This window comes from Sinohyriopsis cumingii, unplaced genomic scaffold (assembly GCF_028554795.1).
Source record: "Sinohyriopsis cumingii isolate HCF-2022 unplaced genomic scaffold, ASM2855479v2 utg000127l, whole genome shotgun sequence".
NCBI classification, from domain to species: domain Eukaryota; kingdom Metazoa; phylum Mollusca; class Bivalvia; order Unionida; family Unionidae; genus Sinohyriopsis; species Sinohyriopsis cumingii.
Genome location: NW_028315871.1, coordinates 4,578,384 through 4,601,988, shown reverse-complemented (window position 1 = coordinate 4,601,988; position 23,605 = coordinate 4,578,384). Strand labels below are relative to the sequence as shown.

The window sequence follows — 23,605 nt, the reverse complement described above, 5'->3', positions numbered from 1 at the left end:
TCAGAAAAGAATATCCCATGTATGTTTTGTCAAAACATAATACGTTAAGCTAGGAGTTAAAATTCAGGTATGTTCACGATCTCCAAGGAATGACACTTCAACTTCAACATAGATGTTTTTGTTCGAATTGTATTAAAATTCTTTGTTGAACCCAGGGGAAGCAGCCAATACTTTTTTAAAACAACACAAGTCTTTCATATAGCAATTCTCCTTTGTTTGAACCGATGTCAAGGTATCCCGTCAGATGTTCATTATTTTACCTTAGCATGTGGAAAAGAACTTATTTCTGGAAGAAAAGTATGTAATGTGTAATACTATTTTGGGGAGACGAATATGCGTATTCATTTGGTCATGGAGCTCTTCTCTGCACATATTATATGCAGCTATTACTTCTGCCCTTAACACAATATTTCAAGATTTATAAGCAATTGTCAAAATCGTGAAATACCAACATTTCTGAGAATCTTTTCATTCGAAGACCCAGTGAAGACCTTGTTCCATTTCAGACGTCTCTTCAAGGAACTTACCCATACAGCTGATGTTTAATTCTGTAAATAGACTTCACAAAATATATTGGCAAATATTTTTAAGAAAAACTTCTTTTCCTAATTTTATATAAGACAGGCCCAGTGTAGCTTTTGCAGTATACACAATATTGCTAAAGCACGTTCGTCTCCGAGCCTTCACTGACACTTTTCAGTCTGCAGTGGAGCACTTGCAGTATAAACATATTTAAATTGCATTTAAAGGTTTTAAAGTTGCATTATGAGTTGATAATGGAAATCACTGAAATATATAATACACGATACCAGTGGACTTCATAATGGCAGGCCAATCATGTGATTATGTCAGAGCAAATCCAAACACAAAGGTCATGCACCAGAAGCATGGTCAAGTCAGGTACAACAGATACATGTAGTGGCCAAGTGAGCCAGTAATTATCCTGGATTATATTAATAATCACACATATAAGAAAAGTTGTTGTTGTAGGGTTTAATGCCATTTTTAGCACACGATAGGCTATACACGGCGACCAGTATTAATGGTGGAGGAAGAACCTGGGAAATACCCGGAAAGAACCACCGACCCTCGAGAAGCTAATGGCAAGCTTTCTCACATATCTACATTGGCCGAATCCGAGACTCGAACCTACACAGATAGAGGCGAGATGGCAGTGATCCGTAACAGAGAGCGCTTTAGACCACTCGACCACTCGGGACCCTATAAGAAAAGAAAAGATGTTATTTGAATGATGGGGGTTTTAGTATTTGGTGATAGGGTATTTAATTAACTGAGTACTTTTTAATGGATGTTAGGAAAAATAAAGAATGGGTTCTAAAGTGTCACATGGCTTATGATAGCCTAATAGGAAACTACCATAATTTTGGGCCCAGTGAAAATACACAATACTTTCAACTGTTAAATATATCAAGCAAATAAATTAACTGTACTTTTCCAATGATAATCCCTGCTGTAATGGACATTTTGGTCATCAGATTAGCACAGCTTTCATTTAAGACCAACTGGACATCATACAAAGGCATATGGTGAAAACCTCAATTCATTTTTACTTTCTGGTTAAGTAGAGATTCGATAACAAAAGTTTTAAAATGGCTGTCATGGTGGCCATATTGGATATCAGATCAGAACCATTTTTATTTAAGATCAGCTAGATATATTAAGTAGTCTTTTGGTGAATACTCCATGTTGACACAACCATCCATAATGGATGATTAGAAATAACAATATTTTAAAAATGGCCACTGTAGTGGCCACACTGAACATATTATCAGTACCATTATCAATTAAGCATAAGATGTTATTTTAGTTAAAGCTCCATGATGATATGACCATCCATTCAAAAGTAGCAATGACAAGACTTTCAAGATGTCTAATGTAGTGGCCATATTGGATATCATATCAGCACCATTTTAGTTAGGACCAAGCAGACATTATACAAAGTCTCTTAGTGAAAACCCTATCTTGATATGGACATACAATCAGAAGAAGTAGCAATAACAAGATTTCCATGATGGCTGTCATTTGGGCCACACCGGAAGTCAGACTGGCATCATTTTATCAAGAATGAAATCGCCAGCAGCAGAACAACCATTCATTCAGAAGTAACAGTAACAAGTATTTCAAGATGGTCAGTGGCAGCCATACTGGTGGTACCATTTTCATTAGGGAGCAACTAGATTTCAAGTGAAAACAGAATGGTGATAAGACCATCCATTTAGGAATAGTGATAACAATATTTTTAAGATGGCCACTGTGGTCGCCATATTGGATGTCAGAGCAGCACCATTTCTTAGACCCTGGGATGAATGTGACTGTAAAGCTTCAGGTAAATCCTATAAGTAGCTTAGGAGAGGCAGCAACAAAAAACTTGTGTTAACAAACACAAACAATAGACTCCTGATGACGGTCAACAGACCATCTAAAATCACTTCTGGTATATGACCAGCAGAGCTAAAAAACAACAACAACATAATACATATATCTATTAGTTTAAAAACAAATTTGATTATTTTAAAAACAAATTAATCTTGAGTTAAAAGAAAACAAAATATCCTATTGAAAGCACCCTTCCCCACTACTGGCTGGTTCCTTGCTGGACTTTAAAGATGGTAACAAATATTCAACAGCCAAACCATACAATCTTTTATGTAACGATCTGAAACTGTGAATCAACATTTTTATAACTAATGCGACCATTACTTTGTAAAGTAAAAGTTCAATTAAAAACAGTAATAATCAAAGGTTAAAAGCCTAAAGATATGCATGTAAACAACATAGAAACAAGGTGGGGGCCAATCAGTATGTACATATAGTAGGCATTTTTATATATAAAAAATTCATATTGTAACTGCAGGTACTTGTAATTCCTCATGAACATCCATCATATGTGATATCACCAATTTTGCATTTAAACTGAAATGCTTACTATTATGCAAGTTTAGTTGTGAAATGGGTATCTCAGGTAGATACGACTGTATTTTTGTTATTGACTGAATAAACAAGCAACAGTCACATTGTGTCAAACTGCATGATCAAACAACTTCTTCCATACTTTGGCATATTCTTCCAACTGGCTACACTGTTAGATCCCTGTTATACCTTCAAATCCCTGCATTACATTTGCAATAATTACAATGTGCTTTCTGTAAGGCAATTGCAAGCCCGCGATTATTTTTGAAAACATTGAGACGGCTTTTCCGGAAGCTAATTAGGCCAATATAGGCCAGTTCGATAAGGGTTGTTACCGCCCTTGAAAATAGGCTCCCTTGCAGAGCTCTTTGGTACACTGAAACCAGAAACCCTGTTCGTGAATTTACAATCCCTATTTCTGGCGAGCAATACTCCCGTTATGGATACATCAACTAGCATGCCAAAAGCGACTAGGAAGAGATATTATTGCAGTGTCTGTTCCAATTATCGGGGAAAATATGTTGCCAACAAAACTATAATTCTCCACAAGTTTCCTGCAGACGAAAGGTTGAGAAAAGCATGGATAAGGCGTATTAAAATTTTGATGTCACAATTCGCTTACAACAGACATGACTGCCTTTGTTCAGCGCATTTCTTAGATGGAAAATTTACCAAAGAACACAACATTCCATCGGTTTTCAACATGAAGTCGAAAAGAAAGATATTTGCATTGTCCAAGGTAATTTAATCTGAATTTATTAACGAATAACTCCATTAGAAAACTGCTTTTATATCGCTGAAAGCTTTCTTGTGCTTATATAAAGAGGGGTATGTTACATTTAATTTGGAGAGTTTTTGTTGTTTTAGGGTTTAACGCCATTTTTCAGCACACGATAGGCTATACATGGCGGCCAGTATTAATGGTGGAGGAAGAACCCGGGAAAACCCCAGAAAGAACCACCGACCCACGAGAAGCTACTGTCAAGCTTTCTCACATACCCACATTGGCTGAATCCGAGACTCGAACCCACGCAGACAGAGGTGAGATGGCAGTGATCCGTAATGGAGAGTGCTTTAGACCACTCGGCCACTCGGGGCCCCCTAATTTGGAGAGATAATGATACATTTTTATTTAAAATAAAACAGCAAATAATCAGTTTTGTCCAATATCTAGTAAGATTGTGCATCTTGTATCTCAAATGCATGTTTGAATTAAGAATGTTAAATCTAATGTCACATGTTATTGAATAAATTATTTTAGGTTATATTTGTTTAAGGTTAAAGCACATAACGATTTGCCCAGACATTATTTGTTAAGTTATTGAAAACTTAAATAATGTCAAATGATATATGACCAACATTGCCAAGTTTCACATACCTTTTCAGTGCTCTTTGGAGAAGTCAGCTGCATCACAGCTTAATACAATGGATCTCAATACTGATGCTGCGAGTGAGTTTGAAAAAAGTGAAGACCAAACAACACTGAAGACAACTTATTGCGCAGAACAGGTCTCATTGATTTTCAATGACCACTGTGGAGCAGTTGAAGAAAAAGATGTGTAGATTCTTAGAGAAAGACATCCAGACATATCCATTTACTGTAGATTGTAATGAAAATGGAGTTCGAACAGTTTCAGAGCCTTTAGTCACTAATGTTGGTACACAGACAGATGATAATTACTGTTCATGTCAGGGTGAGACATTTGGTAAGGTTATGCAAGTGGATCCATCTATAGACATTCAGGAAAAGCAAACAAAATCAATTGGGATTCAAGTAAAAAGACCTGACATTGTCTTTGAAGATATCAGTGAATCCAATGAAAAGTGTATGATTTACAATGGAATTCCAGATCCTAACACAATTCATCTTTTATTTGATGCAATGAATGATACTGGAGTACATACACAACGAAAAGGAGATGGCAAAAATCAGGGTCTCCCCAGATCTTTAAAACCAATGGATGAATTTATTTTAGTCTTGATGAGGTTACGGCTTGGCCTTCTGTTGCAAGACTTGGCAGGAAGATTTCATATTTCAAAGGCTACGCGAAGTCACATTACAAACAGTTGGATATCATATTTGAATGAACAATGGTGCTTTTTGATTCCCTGGCCATCGCGTGCACTTGTTAATAAGTATATGCCTCACAAATTCAAGGAGAAGTATCCTTCTTGCAGAGTAATAATCGACTGTACAGAAATATACACAGAGACACCTCAATCACTTGCAAACAAGTCACTGATGTATTCAAACTACAAATCACATATGACCTACAAGACATTAATAGGTATTAGTCCTTCTGGTCTAATAACATTTGCATCAGATTTGTGGGCTGGAAGTATCAGTGATAAACAGCTTACTCATGCTAGTGGGATATTGGAAAAGTGTGAACTAGGAGATGCAATTATGGCTGATAAAGGTTTCCTTATATCTGACCTAACTACTCCAAGAGGAATCCATTTGATCATTCCACCACTGAAGTTTCAGAGATTTAATAGACGTCAGGTTGAAGAAACAAGAAGAATAGCAAATTTAAGAATAGATGTAGAAAGAGCTATTGAGAGGGTCAAGAACGTTTGCATTCTGCAAGGTGTCATGCCTATCACTCTAGCACATCAGTCTAGCAACAGTTGGAAAATTTGTGTTGCGTTGGCAAATCTCCAACAACCACTAGTTCATGATAATGAACATGATGATTGATTTGAATGATTAATTAACTATGAACAATGTGCTGGCTATGTGAGCAAGAGGTCACAATTTGATACAAGGTTTAACACATTTTCTTTACATTTGAGTGTAAAAACACCATGGTAACCATTTTGATTTTGTTTATCTATATGTATATATCATGATTAAATTTGAACATCCATATTTATCAAAATCAAAATTTAAATTGTCAAAATTTATTATATTTTTTTTGCATGCTATTTAGCATGATGTTTACTTCAAATAAAGTCTTGGAATATATAAGCCACAGTGGCCCATGAATAATCTTCCTTTAAAGAATGCAAATAAATTACATATTCTACTCATAAGAAGTAAATGTACAATCAGTGGTCCTATAAGTGTCACAGCAACATTATACTTTTATATGTAAAATGCATGATCAAGTCAACAAGCTGTCTGTTATCATTGCTGTGTAGTGTTTGTGTATTGAGAGAGAAATATATGAATGTCTGAGGAATCAACAATTAAATAAAAACAAGCAAAAAAAATCAGTTTCTATCCTTTTTTATTGAATGCACATGATACTATCCAACAACATTTTGTTTCTATTATATATAGAAAACTGAAGTTAAATTAAATTCAGAGTTAACATATCACAAGATAAACATATTTATATTGTGACAAACACACATGCACTTGTTACACTATTACTTACGTTCTTGCACACATGTGCTTCCTGTTTCACACAGATACCAATTTTCTTAAGATCTCTCTCTCTCTCTCTCTCTCTCTCTCTCTCTCTCTCTCTCTCTCATGAACTTGGCCCAATGTTTCCTAAAAATTATATTCCACAAGTGCTTTCTCTAAAACATTAATTCTAACCCCAACTCCTCATCTATGTACAGCAGTATAATAAAGATCAATATTAAGAACACTGACACACACCAAAAGTTGATATTCATAATGACTTGACACGGCATAATTTTGGACACAATATTTCAATGTCTACATGTCAAAGGACCTTGTAAATAGTCATAGTTCATTTGACAGATACAGCTGAGTGATGCACATATATACGGGTAAAAAAAGAATTATACAGTCTTTGATAATGTCATTTGATGTAAAAGCGGACTAATGCACATTATACATACTGATTACTGATTATATAATGACAAGCCACGCTTGATACGTTCAGAGAAGAGCTCTGGTATAATTGCCTTTAAATAAAATGAATTCAGTTTTTCAAGCATCAGGATCTAAAATCTTTCATCAAAGAAAATTATTTCCACATGATATCCCCTAAGGGTCCATATCACAAAATCACACCATTTTCTAACACAAACTCCCATCTGACCCTGAACTTGATAATAATAATCATGACCTTATTTAAGCTTAAGTTCAGCACCAATCACCTCACAACAAAAGATGGGTCTTTGATTGCTTCCAATGGTGTCATGTCTCTAAATTTAAATGGACATTTCACTTATATTAGCCCTAATGATTCCTCAGAGTGTTTGCAGGTCACCAAACCATCGGGACTGCTACCTAGATGGGAAAATTCCTCATTCACCCATAATCCACTCTCTGTTACAATAATGTCAGTGTTGATTACCTTTGATTTAATCTGGTATAGGCATTTTGCTGCTAGCTCATGTGTTCTACCCCATCTTACACTGTCACTGTCAAACTGAATATATCCCATGACTTCCCTTACAGTACATTAAGCGAAGTACTCTTTTTCAATTTCCAAACACGTCCGAATTTTGAGCTTGTTATTCTGCCAATACGTGCTGACAACCATTTTTTTTTTGTTTGCCTGTCCTTTAGTAATATCTTGAATTCTCTCACATTCTTCCTTTTCACAATGAACCGATGCAAAGTAGTCCTTAAAATATTTCATGCATTCATCACTCTGCAAGTTGGCCTTGTCATAATACATAAGATCAATGTAGTGTAATTTGGGTATTTTATGTTTTGGGTAGGGTGCCTTAACATAGTCACCTGTACTTTGTAAAAAGGCTGCATAAGGGTTATCCAATTTGAGCTTGTTACTAAATTCCATCACATCCACTGGTTCAATAGGCGTGTGAGTACTGATATTAATGCTGGACTTTGCCTTTGACTTTCTTTCTAATGTGCATTCTGTTGAGAACTTTAATTTCTTAAAAGTAAGGTCCTGGGATTTCTTTGGACTCAGTTTCCTTGCTCTTAGTTTGTTCCACTTGCAAGCATCAGAAGTTGGTGAATTGAAGCCATCTTTCTTTTTGGAAGATATGTCAACCAAGGCATACAATAATGCTGCTACATGATTGCACTACTCTCCTTCCCTGACATTTGTTTATAAAATTAGTATTTTTAAATGCTGATCTTAGGTGATTCAGTATTATTTAGGCAAATAATGGTGAATCAATGTCATTGTCACACACAAAGTATGCACTCAAATTACATGAAGTTCACTTAGAAAAGTATGAAACCGGTGATTCTAACCGATGAAATCTGAACTATTTCACTGGATGTAGGTCACAGCAAAGAAATTTATTATAAAATATGTCACCTGAATATGAACGTGTTTCGACATTTCAGTTGTGTAATGCCTGATGCTTGAAAATGGACTCAAAGCCCCAAAATATGCGTTAAATATATACAAATTGCAACAGTGCGTGCACATTAGACTTAAAATCCGACGGAGTAAATTAAGGTCAATATAAAAGTAGCTTTAATTTTAACTGATGCTGCAGAGAGTGTACACAATAAAGAATGGGGTTTTTTTTTTCTTCTCCTTATTAATATTTATTATTTTTGTTTAAAAAAAGTAAATGCTCTTACCCAGCACTGCATGTACAACCAGCAGAATGAACGTTCTCGGTTTTTTGGGATAAACAAATCCAAGCATCACAGTCCGGTTTCTTGTTTTCCGTCAGAGTCGGGAGGGAAGAAATAACTTTGGACTTAACAATTCCATGGGTGCAGTCTTCTAATAGGGGATGGAATGTAACACTATGTACATGTCGGTCTTCATAAAAGACACGAGCCTTCAGCTGTCTTTTGGCATTCATACTTTCGGAGTCAAATGTACGCATTTTGCTAAGCACCAGATAACTGTATAAGTCATTTTCACTAGCATGTGGTATGTCTTCAACATTACACGTCCAATTATCACGAAGCTGGTTCGGATCAGGTAATATCTCCCCAAACGGTGTCTTGAATTTTTCAAACTTCTCATTTATTTGGTCTTGTACATTATTTCTTTCAACGTCCTAATACCGAAGTCTGCCACTCCTTTCGCCCTTTTCAGTAGCTCGGCTTTATTTCCTGAAAGGTGGGCACCTCTATCCTGTAAATGTCTTTAGGCACTTTACACTAAGGTTTTCCAGGTCACGGTTTTGTTGATATCTTTGTTGGCTTCCATAGCAGCATATAGATTTGCTCGCCAGAAGAGCGTTGCATCATGGGTAAATTAGGGGACTTAATAAGTCAAGAGACGTAACAGCCCTTATCGAACTGGCCAATATAAGCATGTGCATCATGCTCAAAGGTATCACTTCGAAGGTTAAATCTAAAAGTGGGGGAAATATCTAGCTAATATAATAGGGTATTATTGGGATTAAGTGTTTAAAAAAATTCCCATTACTTAAAACTAAAATTGTACTGCCATTTTTCTGATATGTGAAAAACCTTATCGTTCCTGGCACCATAGACACATATTTGTTGCTTACGATATACCGACAAATTATATTTAATAACCCACGTTATTGAATGTAGGATAAAATCCACACAAACAAATGAAGGATAGGACATAATCCCCTCTACCAGAACAAGTTTTAACTTTTTAAACCGTCATAAATACTAGCCTATTTTAAAATTGGATGAGGGGGAAGAAATCAGAAATATTAATATTTAATTTAATTCAGGAATTTCATGTTAATACAATAATATTATGGCTCAGATTTTATGTAATTCACAAAATAATAGTCAAATACAGTACACTCAATTGATGATCTATCTCTATGCTTGGAATGCTCTATTTCCGATGGATATGGTATACTTTAAAAATGCACGTGTTAAAAACAAACAGCTAAAGGATTTAATGCAATGGATTAAAAGTGTGTGTAATGATGTTTATAAAAGTGAGGTGAAAACAAAAGTGTGTGCAAAAAAGTCCTTATATCATTAGGCATCTTAATCTCCTTATCTATTACAGTTGTTATCCAACATTTAATGGCACAACAAATTTAATTTATCTACTCAAATGAGGCCCACACTAAGCTTGATAATCAAATGGTCCATGGAGACACAAAAAGATGTATACCGCCATACCGACCTATTCTGCACGATACATCATTTCAGTAAACATTTGATCATGTGCTATTTTGGGTCAAAAATCCATTTTGTATTTAGAAAGAAGAATTGTACATTAATTAAGAAAAGTCATATTCATAAAGTGTACAAAATATCCCCCATTTTGACTCGAAATGCACATAAAAATGTGATTTCTAAATGGCAATGTGAAGACATACTTCATAACCTTCTTGAACCTGTAACCCCAAAAAACTGATTTACTGTAAAATCTTTTAGAATCATATAAAACAATTCATTATATAAAAGATGGAAATGTGTACCGTAAAACAAAACTGTATTTTTATCCAAGTTTCCAATTTTACAAGAAGTTGTCCCAAATGTACAAAATCATCTGCTACCCAACGTAATTACTTGCCGTTAAAACATAAATTCTCAACAAATTCCCGGCGTATAGTCTGTTTCTAAATTGCGGATTTTTTTTCCCCCATCAATAAGAGATAAACACATTACATCCTGTTTATTGTTGTTTCTCTTACACTTAATAGCTTATTTTTCATAAAATGTTGTGGGCCTCGAGTGGCCAAGTGGTCTAAAGCGCTCTTTGTTATGGATCACTGCCATCTCAACTCTGTCTGCGTGGGTTCGAATCTCAGATTCGGCTAATGTGGATATGTGAGAAAGCTTGCCAGCAGCTTCCAGTGGGTCGGTGGTTTTTTCCAGGGTTTTCAAGGGTTCTTCCTCCACCATTAGTACTGGCCGCCATGTATAGCCTATCGTGTGCTGAAAAATGGCGTTAAATCCTACAACAACAACAACACAAAATGTTGAACTTAACTAACTTTTTATAAGATCGGTTTAGTTTGCCTAATATCTCTTGTCATTTCTTGGCATTTTTACGTTGAATTTTGTCAAACACACTTTAAGCCTGACCTAATTACTCGACTGAATTTGCTGACAGAAAGAGTCCAAAGTAATACATTTCATTTCTATAGCAATATGGATAAACATTACATCTTTTCAAAGCTATGCGCAGAATAGGCCAACATATCGCGAGTCAAGAAAACAGCGGGGTGGTATCCCCTGCGTCCACAATGAATATTATTTTGAACAGAATATTCTGGTGACAATTGCATCTTTTCAAATGGTAAGCATTGCTGTATCCGTTGTTTTCACGTGACGTAACAAAACTTTTGTACGCTCATATCCGCCATTTTGAGTACCTAGCCCCGCAAACCAGCACCTAATAGCACTGTTGTTACTGCATAAATATTAAGACACGTCTCATTTTGTGCGTAAGATTATAACATCACATTATGTTGTGCATGTCAACCACATGAGACCGAATGCGTGACTTTTCTACTTGTTTTCTTCAAGTAAAACATTTAAATTTCAACCATCCTTGTTATTCTTTCATAAACAAAATAGATCGATCAATAAACCAACGCATAAACAAATGGAGACACAAACAAGTAGAAACATGTAATGATTGGTAATTGTCATGGGCTGAAATCAATCATTTGGTTATTGTTCAAGTTAAAAGGCTAATTGTTAATATATAATTTCATATTTCTAAAAGCATTTTCAGGAATACTTATTTTTGACATTCAACACAAAGTCATGTTCCGTTTGGCACGTATTTCGTTTGAATACAGTGAAGATCAAACTTCTTTGAACGGTTATTGCTTTCATTCAATATCATCCTACGTTCAACATCTCCGTCACAAATACAATATTTGACTATACTAATTAAATTGATTTGTCAGCTGTCTTTGGCACAAACACTGTTGTCGCGAAAAGTATTTGTGCATAAAAGTTATGACATAAAACATGCTACGAAATGTTAATTCGTAACTGATATTGTTTCCCGAAAATCATTGTCCGCAACCATTATTGTAAGATGACAAGCCTAGGGATATGATGCGAAACACTTTTTTTTAAAAATGTCAATGTGTTTGTAAAAAAAAATAAAAAATAACTGCATTTCTATTTGATAGCAATATGCACGATTACGGTTCAACTTCAATATTCTGTCTTTCGATGTAAGCAAGGGAACTTCCAGCATTATTATTTTCGTGCTATAGGGCACTTAATTTCAAGTATAATCTTTGCATCGTTTCGATAAAGTATATGTCCTTATCGACAGTTAAATCAGATTATTGTCTTGAATATACGTGATGACTAATGTTGACAAAGGTTTCTTAGGGACTCAAAATGGCTGCGCAAGCTGCACGCACATTGCATTGTGGTTTTGTGTGTACTCAATCGTGACGTCCGTGAAAACAAAACATTTTATTATTGACAATCGTTCGATTTCGGTATGCGTTTTACTTCAGTATTGGAAACAAAAACCTTAGGTGCGCAGAAATGCCCGACAGCAGTGTATATATATATATATATATATATATATATATATATATATATATATATATATATATATTGTGTTGGTTTGAAAAAAAAGTTTAAAAGGGGATAACTTGTACTGGGGGAGGGGATTATGTCTTGTCTCTTATTTTTAAGAGGTGGAGGTGGGTGTTGTTCTGAGGTTATTTTATCTGTACCCGATATTCTTTATAGGCAATCGTTGTGCATGTCCTGACGGGCGAAAACGACGTTACTCCAAATAGTCAGTCATTTATAGGTAAACTACTCTAAGCAACGATACGAGACACACACCCCATCCCTATAATGGTGTGGCATTGTGTAGCATCTCCAGCACCTAAATTGCATGTAGATTAAATCAAAAGCCAATCATTAACCTACATTATGCACTATATCTAAGTCTTAGAATGATGCAAGTCACTGCGGGGTATTTTGGCCCATTTTGCAACTGGAGTTATTGACGGATTAAACAAGCAACAGTCACATTCAGTCAAATTGTATGATCAACCAACTTCTTCTATACTTTGGAATAATGTTCCTACTGGCTTCACTGCTAGATCCCTGTTACATCTACAACTCCCTGCATTACATTTGCAGTAATTACAACGCGCTTTGTGTAAGGCAACTGCAAACCTGAGATTATTTTTGAACATTTAGAGACAGCTTTTCCGGAAGCTGACTAAGCCAATATATAAGCATGCGCATCACGCTCGAAGGTATCACTTCGAAGTTAAACCTAGAAGTGGGCAAAATATTTAGATAATATGCGGGGCTATGGTATTTAATTATATATGTTAAATGTATGCTATGTAAAACAATGATGATCAAAAATCAACGTAAAATCTATCTTAGTAATATAAACATACACGCTACCAACAATCATATACGTAATATACATGATGTCGCCGAAAGGTTGCACCGCGAATATATATGCAAAATTTAAAATTGAAATATCTAAGCATCCTTTTAAATAAAGTTGACTTAAAAATAAGTTTTAACCTTATTACTATCTCATTTATATATATCAAGTGACCAATGCAGTTTTATTTTCACAGAAACAGTAGAAAATACTGTCTGACTTTTGGGCGACACGAGTTATATCCTTTAGGCGAGCGCGGTCCCCTAAAGGATGCGCGTATGTCGACCAAAGATCGCATTTTGGCTATATATATATATATATATATATATATATATATATATATATATATATATATATATATATATATATATATATATAGTATAATAAATTATGAAAATATTTCGGTAATTAAAAAATTAGAACGCGACGGCATACATATATCTGATGAACTAAAGCCTGAAAATATTATTTCTGATTTTGAGACACTGCAAGAAAAAAAGAAGATGGAGGATATACTTTACCATCCGAATATCGATTCATAAAGAACATTCAGACAGCAATCTGTCAATCGCTAGCTACAATAAAAGAATGTGAAGTAAAGGAATGTGTCTTTCTCTCTCGTGCAATCGAAAAAATTATATCAGAATTATCTTGTGAATATGAAGCAAAGAAGTTAATTAATACTCGTGTGAGGCAACTAAGAAAGATGATTTCAAGTAATGAAAATGAAAGTTAGACTCCTTGATAAAATTAAAGTGAAAGTAGTATGTCAGTCCACCTCGGTGATACAAGGACAAGGACGGATAATTATTTTTTTGTGCTGTTACTGACCAATTTTCAGTAAAAAATAAAATCATATATTTTTTGGTCCGACGATTTGCACGATTTTGAGTACCTATTACCCTATCAGTATTAACAAATCCGACGATTTACATGATTTTGACTACTTGTTACCTATCAGAACAACAAATCTGACGATTTGCACGATTTTGACTACCTTATTTCTCACCAAAATTACAAATTCGGTCTGAAAATGAATCTGAGTGACAGTTGCAGAAAGACCTCGTCAGCTGTTCCTTGATAATCGTACATTTTTACGATTGGAAATCATTAAACTTTTAGATATAAATTCAGATTTAGCGTTTCCCCACTAAGGTCAATCGAGTTCCAGGACTGGTCAGTTAGTCTGAAATTTATTCTTGATAACATTGGATTATGACATCGTAGATAGACGGGATTGACTGGTTCTTGCACAATAAGAGACCCAGGGGGTACTTGTGGTGTAAAAGTATATACGATGTATCCTTGATGTGCTTGTGTGGATATTTCTGTGTTTATCTTATAGCTTCCACCAAATGCATCACAGAGGAGGTTCATCGTGGTCACCGATGATATATTTACGATTTCCGGAGATACATGGCGGCCTGTCCCTGATGGGTCATTGTTGTGTCGGAGAATGTTATCCTGGAACTGCGTTAGCTTTCTCCATTCTGCGTGTAGTTTAGGAAAGAACTCATCCATGATATCGTTGACAGATTTTTGTAACTCGGTTGGGTTATACCCAGGACACTTAAATGTCAATAGATCAGCTTCTGTTATTTTGTATTTGTTAAGAAATTGTTGCTTGAGGCTTTTTTCTGAGTTAATTACCGCTTGTATGCAACTTTGATTTATGTATTCGAGATCGACCATAATTTGATTTAACGCCTCAATGTATTCAATAATATCTCTTTTATCTGATTTTACATGAATGAGGTATTCTGTAAACTTTTGACGTAAACTCCCCAGTAAATTTTTATGACCTTTTAGTAATTTCTTTGATAAATAGGATGAAGTTTTCGTCAGTTATTATTACACCTCGAGGTTGATAAATCCAAATCAACTCATTATTGGAAGGACTAAAGGCAATAGATTGATTTTTACCCATTATGGCAAGCATTCCACTTGAACCAAGCAATCCATAGGGACCAGAAAAATTTCCTACTTTCGAGTATGAATCATTATCCGTCGTAATATCATCCCGCACTGTTTCAGGTGGTGGCGAAGATGGTTGCTGCGCAACAACAGGCCAACCCAACACTGTTCTGATCGATGAAGAATATATATCAATGGGGTAGTCGGAAGAGTTTATCTCGATCGCAGATGATCGTGTTGGTTCATGAACTGTTATTTTTATTTTGGATTCCCTTCCTGTGATATTTTTTATTCTGCGTGGAAATTCATCATAGACCTGTTCAATTTGATAACTTCCGGTTGGTAGTCCAACGACGGTCCAGTCGGTGGTTCCATCTAGTTTATTTTTATTTGCACACACTAGTGAATTATTTGACTGTAATCTACTGACTGATTTTGATCTGATATTTGGCCAACTGTGGTATACTCGCAACTGTGCAAAAGCGATTTCTTTCAGTGAAATCGCAGTCGGAAAATTAATACTGAATTCAGGGGTTGTTGAGCTTGTCGATATCATTGTTGTTCTTACCGCCGCTGTGTTCGCGACTATCTGCTGAAGTAGGTCGGTCATTATTCTTTTCATTTTCTCTCAAATGGTGGTTTTCTGAATCAATTACTTCATTGTATATCTTAACCTTGTTGGTAAATTCGAAATCTGATATTGTTGTGTCGTCGAGGCTGGATGATATCAGTTATGTTAATTTAGAATATGCTGCTGTTGCCATGTGTAACCGCGTAGAATACTCGTGCAATTTTGTATTGGTGCACGTGGATTTCTTTTTCGAGATGCTGTTAAAAACATCTGCAATTGATGCTGATGATGAAATACAAATTGTTGCTACTGCTACTGTTATCGGAGTCAGCGCTGATAATACTATACCGGTGGACGCAACTAACGTGGACACTGAATAAATTATATCAATAGCAACTGCACGCCGCTTCTATTTTTTTACTTGCACAGTGTACTTATCAAGGATGGTTTTTAACGCTGATTGCCATTCACGTACTTGACCATATCTATATTTTGGACTCTTGATTCTGTTAGCGCCATTATTATTTTACGCAGTTACCAATTGAGGAGTCTTAGCAACAAATTACAGACACCACCAGTAAGATGTTGCGGTTAATTTCTTATCAGTATAAAAGTCTCTTCAGTTCCGCTATTTAAGACAACAGACACAACCCCAGAAAACTTATCGGTTGAATGCCGCCAGGGATATGTAGTGTATATACTAAATTTTGCAGCACTGAACACAGACAGCCTGTACACACCAGTAACTGTTGCAGTGTGTTTGATAGTATTATTTTGCTGCGACCATGTTGCGAACCCGGATGACACTGTGTATACTACGCTGGTGATCTGTTTGTGAGGAATTTTAATCAGACTAATTTTGATAACGATATCAGGAATTCCACTTACGATGTCTTCGAGTGTTTTCTTAGTTGTATCAATGTTCGTCTTGATATCACAGAGTTTCATGTCAGCGGTGAGCGGAGTACCAAAGAATGTATATGCGATTTCATCAATTTTTCTAAAATTTCTACGAAGATTCGTGAACATGCTCACATGAAAATCATACTCGGCCCATAACGTGGATAATTTATTATCTACAGTGCTTCAGTTAACGTCCACATATTTTTTTGTTGCTTTTCTCTTTGTCAGATGTTGGCTGTCAAGCACTACTATTTTATTTCCGCTCATGCTTAGTTCACCTGTCATTGTGTGACCAGTATTCTTTAAACGATTAGCGATTTAATTTCTGATGGTTGTAAATGATATACTTGAGTCTCTGATTCTACCACCGTCAGTAAACATTATAAGTATGTATGGTTTTTAGCCTGCCATATCAGTCCTGAAAAACAAGAACCTCATCTCCGTCAACTCCAGCCAGGTTCATGAGATCATTAAGATCGTCTTTTGTCACGTACTTTGATAAGTCTTTGTCAGATCCTTTTTTTTACTAATATCACTACGAGATCTTCCGTAAATATCAGTCATTATTCATTTCGTTTTTTTTTCCAAATCGTGGATTTCCATCGTTGACTCGTATAATCGTGCACAGCTTTGTGAGGTGATAATGACGATTTTGATATAGACTCGAGCACAGCAATCGCTTCACGGCCGCATATTGGCGGATCGGTTAATTTTGGTGTTGGTAACGTTGAGTACCAAACTGGGATCCCTGACTGTTTGACATCCTTGATAAATTCCTGCGGTGGAGCTAACCCGTACGAGTCAAAATAAACAATCCCACGAGGGTCAATCGCGTATGATACCCAGTGAGTTCCAGGACCAACGCTGTCATTGAGATTAATAATACCTGTTTCGGTGTTGTTTGGATGTTGTGGTAATTGATCTCGCATATTTATCCGCATCGATTAAATCAATATTTGACAATGGTGTAAAACCCCATTGTGAGTTCAACGTAGATAAGTTCCCGGAAGTCTCAGACCTTTTCCTAGATAAGTTCTTATCTAACATCATTAACCGATAGTATGCACGCGCTACATGATTGTGTTCAAAACTCAGTTTCATGCTTACTGTTAGTTCTTGTTGTCCGTTTATTTGCAAAGAAACCTCAGTAACACCAAGTTGGTCAAATATCATGTGGGAACGTTATTGTGAGTTTGATCGCACAGCCTCTTGAAAAGTGACGAATACATGTCGCGGCGCAGAATCATTTTTCTGTGATGCTATATGTCATGTAAATACCTCTTTGACGTTAGAGTGTATACTCTCCGTGGTTGTTGTTAACCAGGACAACAGAGACTTACCACCTGTGTTCATGAAAGAAAGTAATCGCTGTTCTTCAGCAAACGATAGAGTCATTACCGGCATCCACAACGAAAGTTTTGACAGTACTACTTTACCAGCATTAGCAGCAGATCTCCAGAGCGCGTTGCTGTCGGTATCCCTTCTCATAAGAGCAATTGTGTGTCTAGCTCCAAAGATAACTACTCTGACATTTCTGCAAAATCCAAAGATATGCGACTGTGGAATCACACATGAAAAACATCTACTATCTCCCTCCAAGATTGCTCGGCGTGTTGCAAATCCTAAATTATATCTTGGATTAGCTTTTATGACCATCGACTCCTCATCTGCGTCGTCAGCAACAGCGCTGTGTATTTTTTTTGGGGTCGTCTTTCAGTATACGGTTTGCCGTCTAGGTGATTAGAATTATCTTTCGCAAACATGATTGTGGGACCTGCTGATCTTGTATAATCATCAAAGTATCTTTCTAGTCCTATTATTGTTGTGGCTATATCTACATTTTGCTGAATCGTTTCGATGTTGTCTCCATCAATCAAATAACTAGCGCTCTCAAACAGCGTCATGATGCCGTTGTTTACAAAGCCAACTTGATCGTCTGCGCTGTATGCAGTATCATCTGTTTTTAAAATTTCACCTTCTACCTCAATAAAAGCCTCGGCGCGCAAAAAGTGTCTGCTTGTATCATGGACTTGTAATTTAATTCTTCCTCGCTCGTTAGGCACGTGTGCTTTATAAGAATAAAATTGATAATTACGTACACTTTCGTCCTTACGAATAGGTGCGTCCATGTCACATGCTGTGTCGGGTATACGCTTAAACATTTTTATTATGATTATTTTCGTCTAACATTTGAATAGCTTCTTCGGGAAATTCCGCTTCCTGATATTAAACTTGAAATATTATGTCCCGCTTCACCGAGTTCTTGATCTGCTAGAGCTGCCAGTTTCTGATTTGCAGCTTGATTTATTATTTTACTGACATTTGCAGGCATATCTTCAATACTTGGTAATTTCACTGGCTGTGATTTCGTCGTATTAATCGTGATAGTCTTTCTTTCATTGCCGAGAATGCCTTACCAGCAACGTTGACGATTGCACCAGGAGCTTTTTACGAACAACATCAATACTTTCATAGATAATTGTTTTGCAACAGGCGCTACCTTTGAAGCTAACCTTCTGAATAATCCCTGAACAACATCACCGAGACTATCTCCATAAATTGCTTTGTAAACAGGTAATCGTGAGTTTACATCTTGATTATTACATGTCCATGCTGACTATTGTGTATAATCATCTTATTTTACTTGTCATTTATCTAATCACTGTAATCATCAATGAGTTCATCAACAAGTTCTCGGTAGACAATGATATCCATGATACCACCTGTAAATAATCGCCGACAAATATCAGCTGGTTCATTGATTATTTCTGATGAGTTTTAATACCAGCACGCGCACCTCCTATGAGAACTTCTAACCGTTGCACGTCATTCAGAATATTGTTAGAACAAGCAAGACTACATCCCAAACCACTACCAGTAGCACCAGGCTCATCGTAACATTTTTCTTCTGTAGGTTCTGCATATAGTTTATAAAAGTCTTCATCTGTTTCCGTTTGTTGCAATGGAGCAGGAAGTTGATAGGAAGGCTCTTGCTGGGAAGTTTTTTGTTGTCGTTATTGTCGTCGTTTTTGTTTTTGTTCTCGTTTTTGTTCCTTTTCGTTTTGTTTTTGTTCTCGTTTGTGTTCCATTTCCTTTTGTTTTTGTTCCCTTTCCTTTTGATTGTGTTCCTTTTCTTGCTCTCTTTGTTCGTTTAGTGTATTATTATAAATTTCTACTCCCGCTGACTAAGTTCTGTAATTAACATTTTCTTTTTTTATATAATCAACATTTTGATTTATTTTAAACACCCAGTCGTTCCATGAACCACTATCTAATTATTTAGCGTATTCGGGTTTTAAAAACTTGTCCCTTGAATAATAATTTTTAGCAGCAAACTCACCAAACTTTATCCTGTGCAGTTTTCAATTTATATTTTTGAATTTATTGTATACCTTTTTAGTAAATTTCACCCTAAAATCGATTCCTTCCTTTCCTTTTTTTGGTTTTTCACCAAAAATACCTTCAAGTGTTTTTCACCTTCATCCTTCAGTTGAAGTTGAGCTTCAGCTATCTTTGCAATTACCTCAGCGGTTTGTTTGACTGATGGAAGAAGACTTTCAGTAGCTGTTGCAACTCTTTCAGTAACTTTTGTGACTGGTATAAATAACTGTTCTGTACCTTTTACGTATTCAACTTGTGCTTGCTGTCTCGCTTGCAGGTTTTCTCTAAAAGAATCTCTCACAGGGAGAAATTTCTTAATTGCTTCTAGTCGCTCTCGAGCTAACCAGGCAATATAAGATTCCGGATGGACCATTATTGATAAAAACAATTTTTAATGAATAGCAGCAGGGAGGGCGCGATCTCGATAAGGCATCATAGTAGTAAAACTTGCGCATACTTTTCGAAAACGATGACGCGAACCCCAAGAGAGTCTCACTCTCGGAAAGTTAGAAGCCTCGGTTTCAGGTTTTATTTCGTTTATGTAATAAGGGTTAGGTTACCAAAATAACGCTTATAAAATGAGGTGGGCTTGCCCTCCCTGCTGCTGATCACTAGTAGAAAGGGTCTACATTTGTAGCTTGATCATAAGTTTATTTCAAAAAGACATTCGGACATTTTAGTTACTGAAACTAAAATTTCATCACAAGTAGCGATAACAACGTAACTAGAGGGCAAATGAATCGGGCCGAGTGCCACCATCTTGCTACTTTTGTACAGAGAGGGTACCCCTCTTTACGGTGCTCCCATTCTTTTAACTTTGACAGTATAATTTCATGAATAGCGGGAACATTTTATCTGATAACCTGCGCTAACGAAACCATTTAGCTCCTCTTTTAACTATACGTTATTGGTAAGAATTTGATACGGCTCAGAGAATATTTTCATGAAAAATCCACAAAACGTGTGGATCATGGAGGGTTTCACGCGGGAGAGGTTTTATATATGTATCTAAATACAGAATGTGCCAAGAATATTGTGGTACTTATCTTCTTTTCGTGGGAATAGGGTTGTATTATAACATACACTCCGTCTCATCTTTAACCGGAAGTGTGTCAGTTCTCTCCCTTGAGCACCTGGTAGAGCTAGCGACCACGGAGTCTGAAGTTGTATTAATAAAGTAGAGAGAAATCTGTGACAACACGAAATCATCTTATCAGTATAATAAATATACATATATTTATGGTATATTAAGGTGATTTATTGTAAGCTACTTTCCTAACAAAAAGTAAGACTCCTTCAGTAGCAACTATATATTCAATGAATATAAATATCATTGCTACCGCTACCTGTAATAGGGATAACAGGCCAAATTTAACATTTCATCTCAGGTTAATAAATATGGTACTTTTGAGAAGTTCAGAGCATCAGAAATAACAAATTAGCAAATAAAGTATACCCCTTTTCATGGTTTTTGCTCATAGCAAGCACAAACAACTTATTTGATTGCCTGCAAAAGAAAGAGAATTTTCCAAAAAGTGAGCATTTTTTGTACAGTGTATATATTGGAAACAAATCCAGTAGGGGTAAATGGGTCTTTTCCCGACCATCAGGATAATTCCGTCCACTTTATGCATACTAACAAATACCAAAAAAGAAAAGCATCTCTGTAACCTGGACTGCTTACCATTAATGATATCAAATATCGCGAGATCGTGCTAATGCAAAGGTATGTCACGTGCTATTCCGTTAAAGTGTTGTAAGCGGGAAATTTCAAGTTTCATCAAGGAAGATTTGGGTCTGCACAATTCGCATGACAGGTTTTGTATTATCAATATTATAAATGTCATTTTTCTTCACACACAGAGTTTTATCTTTGAAATCTAAACATAAAAATATATCCAATTAATTATATTCTTTCGATATTTCCAAATAAATAAAATGGTCGGAATTACCCATATTATTTTACTGCGCCAGGGGTATAGCCAACCAGTCTTGCATGTGACAAAACCTTTTAGGCTCTTTATTCGGTTGTATCTACTTGTTGTATTTTGTATCTGACACTCATAGCAATGAATAAACTTTGATCAATGAACTAATGTTTGCTCATATATATATATATATATATATATATATATATATATATATATATATATATATATATATATATATATATATATATATATATATATATATATATATATATATATATGTATATATATATATGTATGTATGTATGTATGTATGTATGTATGTATGTATGTATGTATGTATGTATGGGTCTGTTTTTGTCTATTTATAAGCTTAAACTCTTGCACGATTCCAAAGACAAGCCAGATGAAGAAAAACAATATGCAGTATGCATATAAAGGTTTAGAAGCCACTCTATCAGCAATAAGAGCTGGGTTGAGCTATAAGAAAGCCAGCTTGAACTATGGATTTCCCAAAACGACCATAGTGGACCATGTAACTGGTCGTTATCTGTCAGAGTCGAAATCAGGACGACCTCAGGTTTTATCGACAAAGGTTGAAGAAGGCATTATTGCGAAGTCACTGGAAGCATCGTCAAAAGGATTTGGGATTACCAAGAAACAGCTGTTGATGAAGACCGCCACATTATGCACAAGGATGAAAATTAGAACACCATTTAAAAATGGGATACCAGGAGACGATTAATGAAAAGGTTTAAAGGCTCGATATCCTGAATTGGCACTCAGGAAACCTTAGCAGTTGTCAACATCAAGTGCCAGAATGATGAACCCCACAGTTGTTGATAATTTCCTCCAAGATCTTCAAGAAATATTTGCAAATGTAAATCTACTTGGCAGTCCTCATTTAATATGGAATTGTGACGAGACAGGCAAACAGTTTGAACACACTCCAACAACTTTGTGTGCCAGAAAAAGTGGCCAGAAGTGTAATTGGTAGAACATCTAACTCTAGAGAAAATGTTACAATCCTCACCTGTGTCAGTGCAGCAGGAACAGCAATGCCTTCCATGTGCTTTGCCAGAGGAAAGACGAAGAAGTGTTTGTAGTCATTTAACTGCATGAATGCCCCATCTGGTACAGTATGGACCTACCAGGAGAAAGCTTGGATGTTTGATATTGTAGGTGAAGAATGGTTTAGTGGAGTTTTCTTGAAGAATTGTGGCCCTGAGCGACCACAACTTTTGATCCTCGATTTTCATGGGTAACATGAAGTCATTCGATTACTAGACGAAGCAAAAAAAGAGAATATCCATATTTTAGCATTACCGCCACACACCACCCACTACTTGCAGCCCTTAGTTAGAAGTGTCTTCGCGCCTTTCAGTAAAGCCTACAACAGGGTATGCACGGAGTTCCTGACAGAAAATCCTAGATTACTTGTCAATAAGGTCACATGGCCAAGATCAATCCGTATGGGATGGAAAGACACATTCACATCCAACAACATAATAAGCGTCTTCAAAGGAACTGTTCTCTTCCCAATCAATAGAGCAGCTATACCTGAGTCTGCTTTCTTGCCATCAGTACCGTATGATAGGCTTCAGTATGAACCTGCCCTTTCAACAGCATCATCAATCAGTAGTCTCGGCCACATACCACCTAATTCAACAACTTCAGTCCCTGTAGGTTCTCCATTTAATGCATGTGTGACCCGGGACTTGCGTCGTGTGCTAATGTGCGTGGTTGTTGTGAGTGAGCGAACGAGTGAGCGA

The 23,605-nt window shown here is 36.1% G+C and overlaps 2 protein-coding genes and 1 pseudogene across 2 annotated transcripts; 2 read left to right on the top strand and 1 right to left on the bottom strand.

The window, feature by feature from the left end:
• Positions 1-3,370: 3,370 nt before the first annotated feature.
• On the top strand, positions 3,371-5,632 carry LOC149774860 (uncharacterized). Its single transcript, XM_089944668.1, has 2 exons — positions 3,371-3,670; positions 4,475-5,632. Exons 1-2 carry the CDS (start codon positions 3,371-3,373, stop codon positions 5,630-5,632), a joined length of 1,458 nt encoding a protein of 485 aa, XP_089800794.1.
• A 969-nt stretch (positions 5,633-6,601) lies between these two features.
• Positions 6,602-8,655, bottom strand: LOC149774859 (uncharacterized; annotated as a pseudogene).
• A 13,584-nt stretch (positions 8,656-22,239) lies between these two features.
• On the top strand, positions 22,240-22,939 carry LOC149774858 (uncharacterized). The gene is made up of 2 exons (XM_089944667.1): positions 22,240-22,438; positions 22,803-22,939. The coding sequence occupies exons 1-2, from the start codon at positions 22,240-22,242 to the stop codon at positions 22,937-22,939; spliced, it is 336 nt and encodes a 111-aa protein (XP_089800793.1).
• The last annotated feature ends 666 nt before the right edge of the window (positions 22,940-23,605 follow it).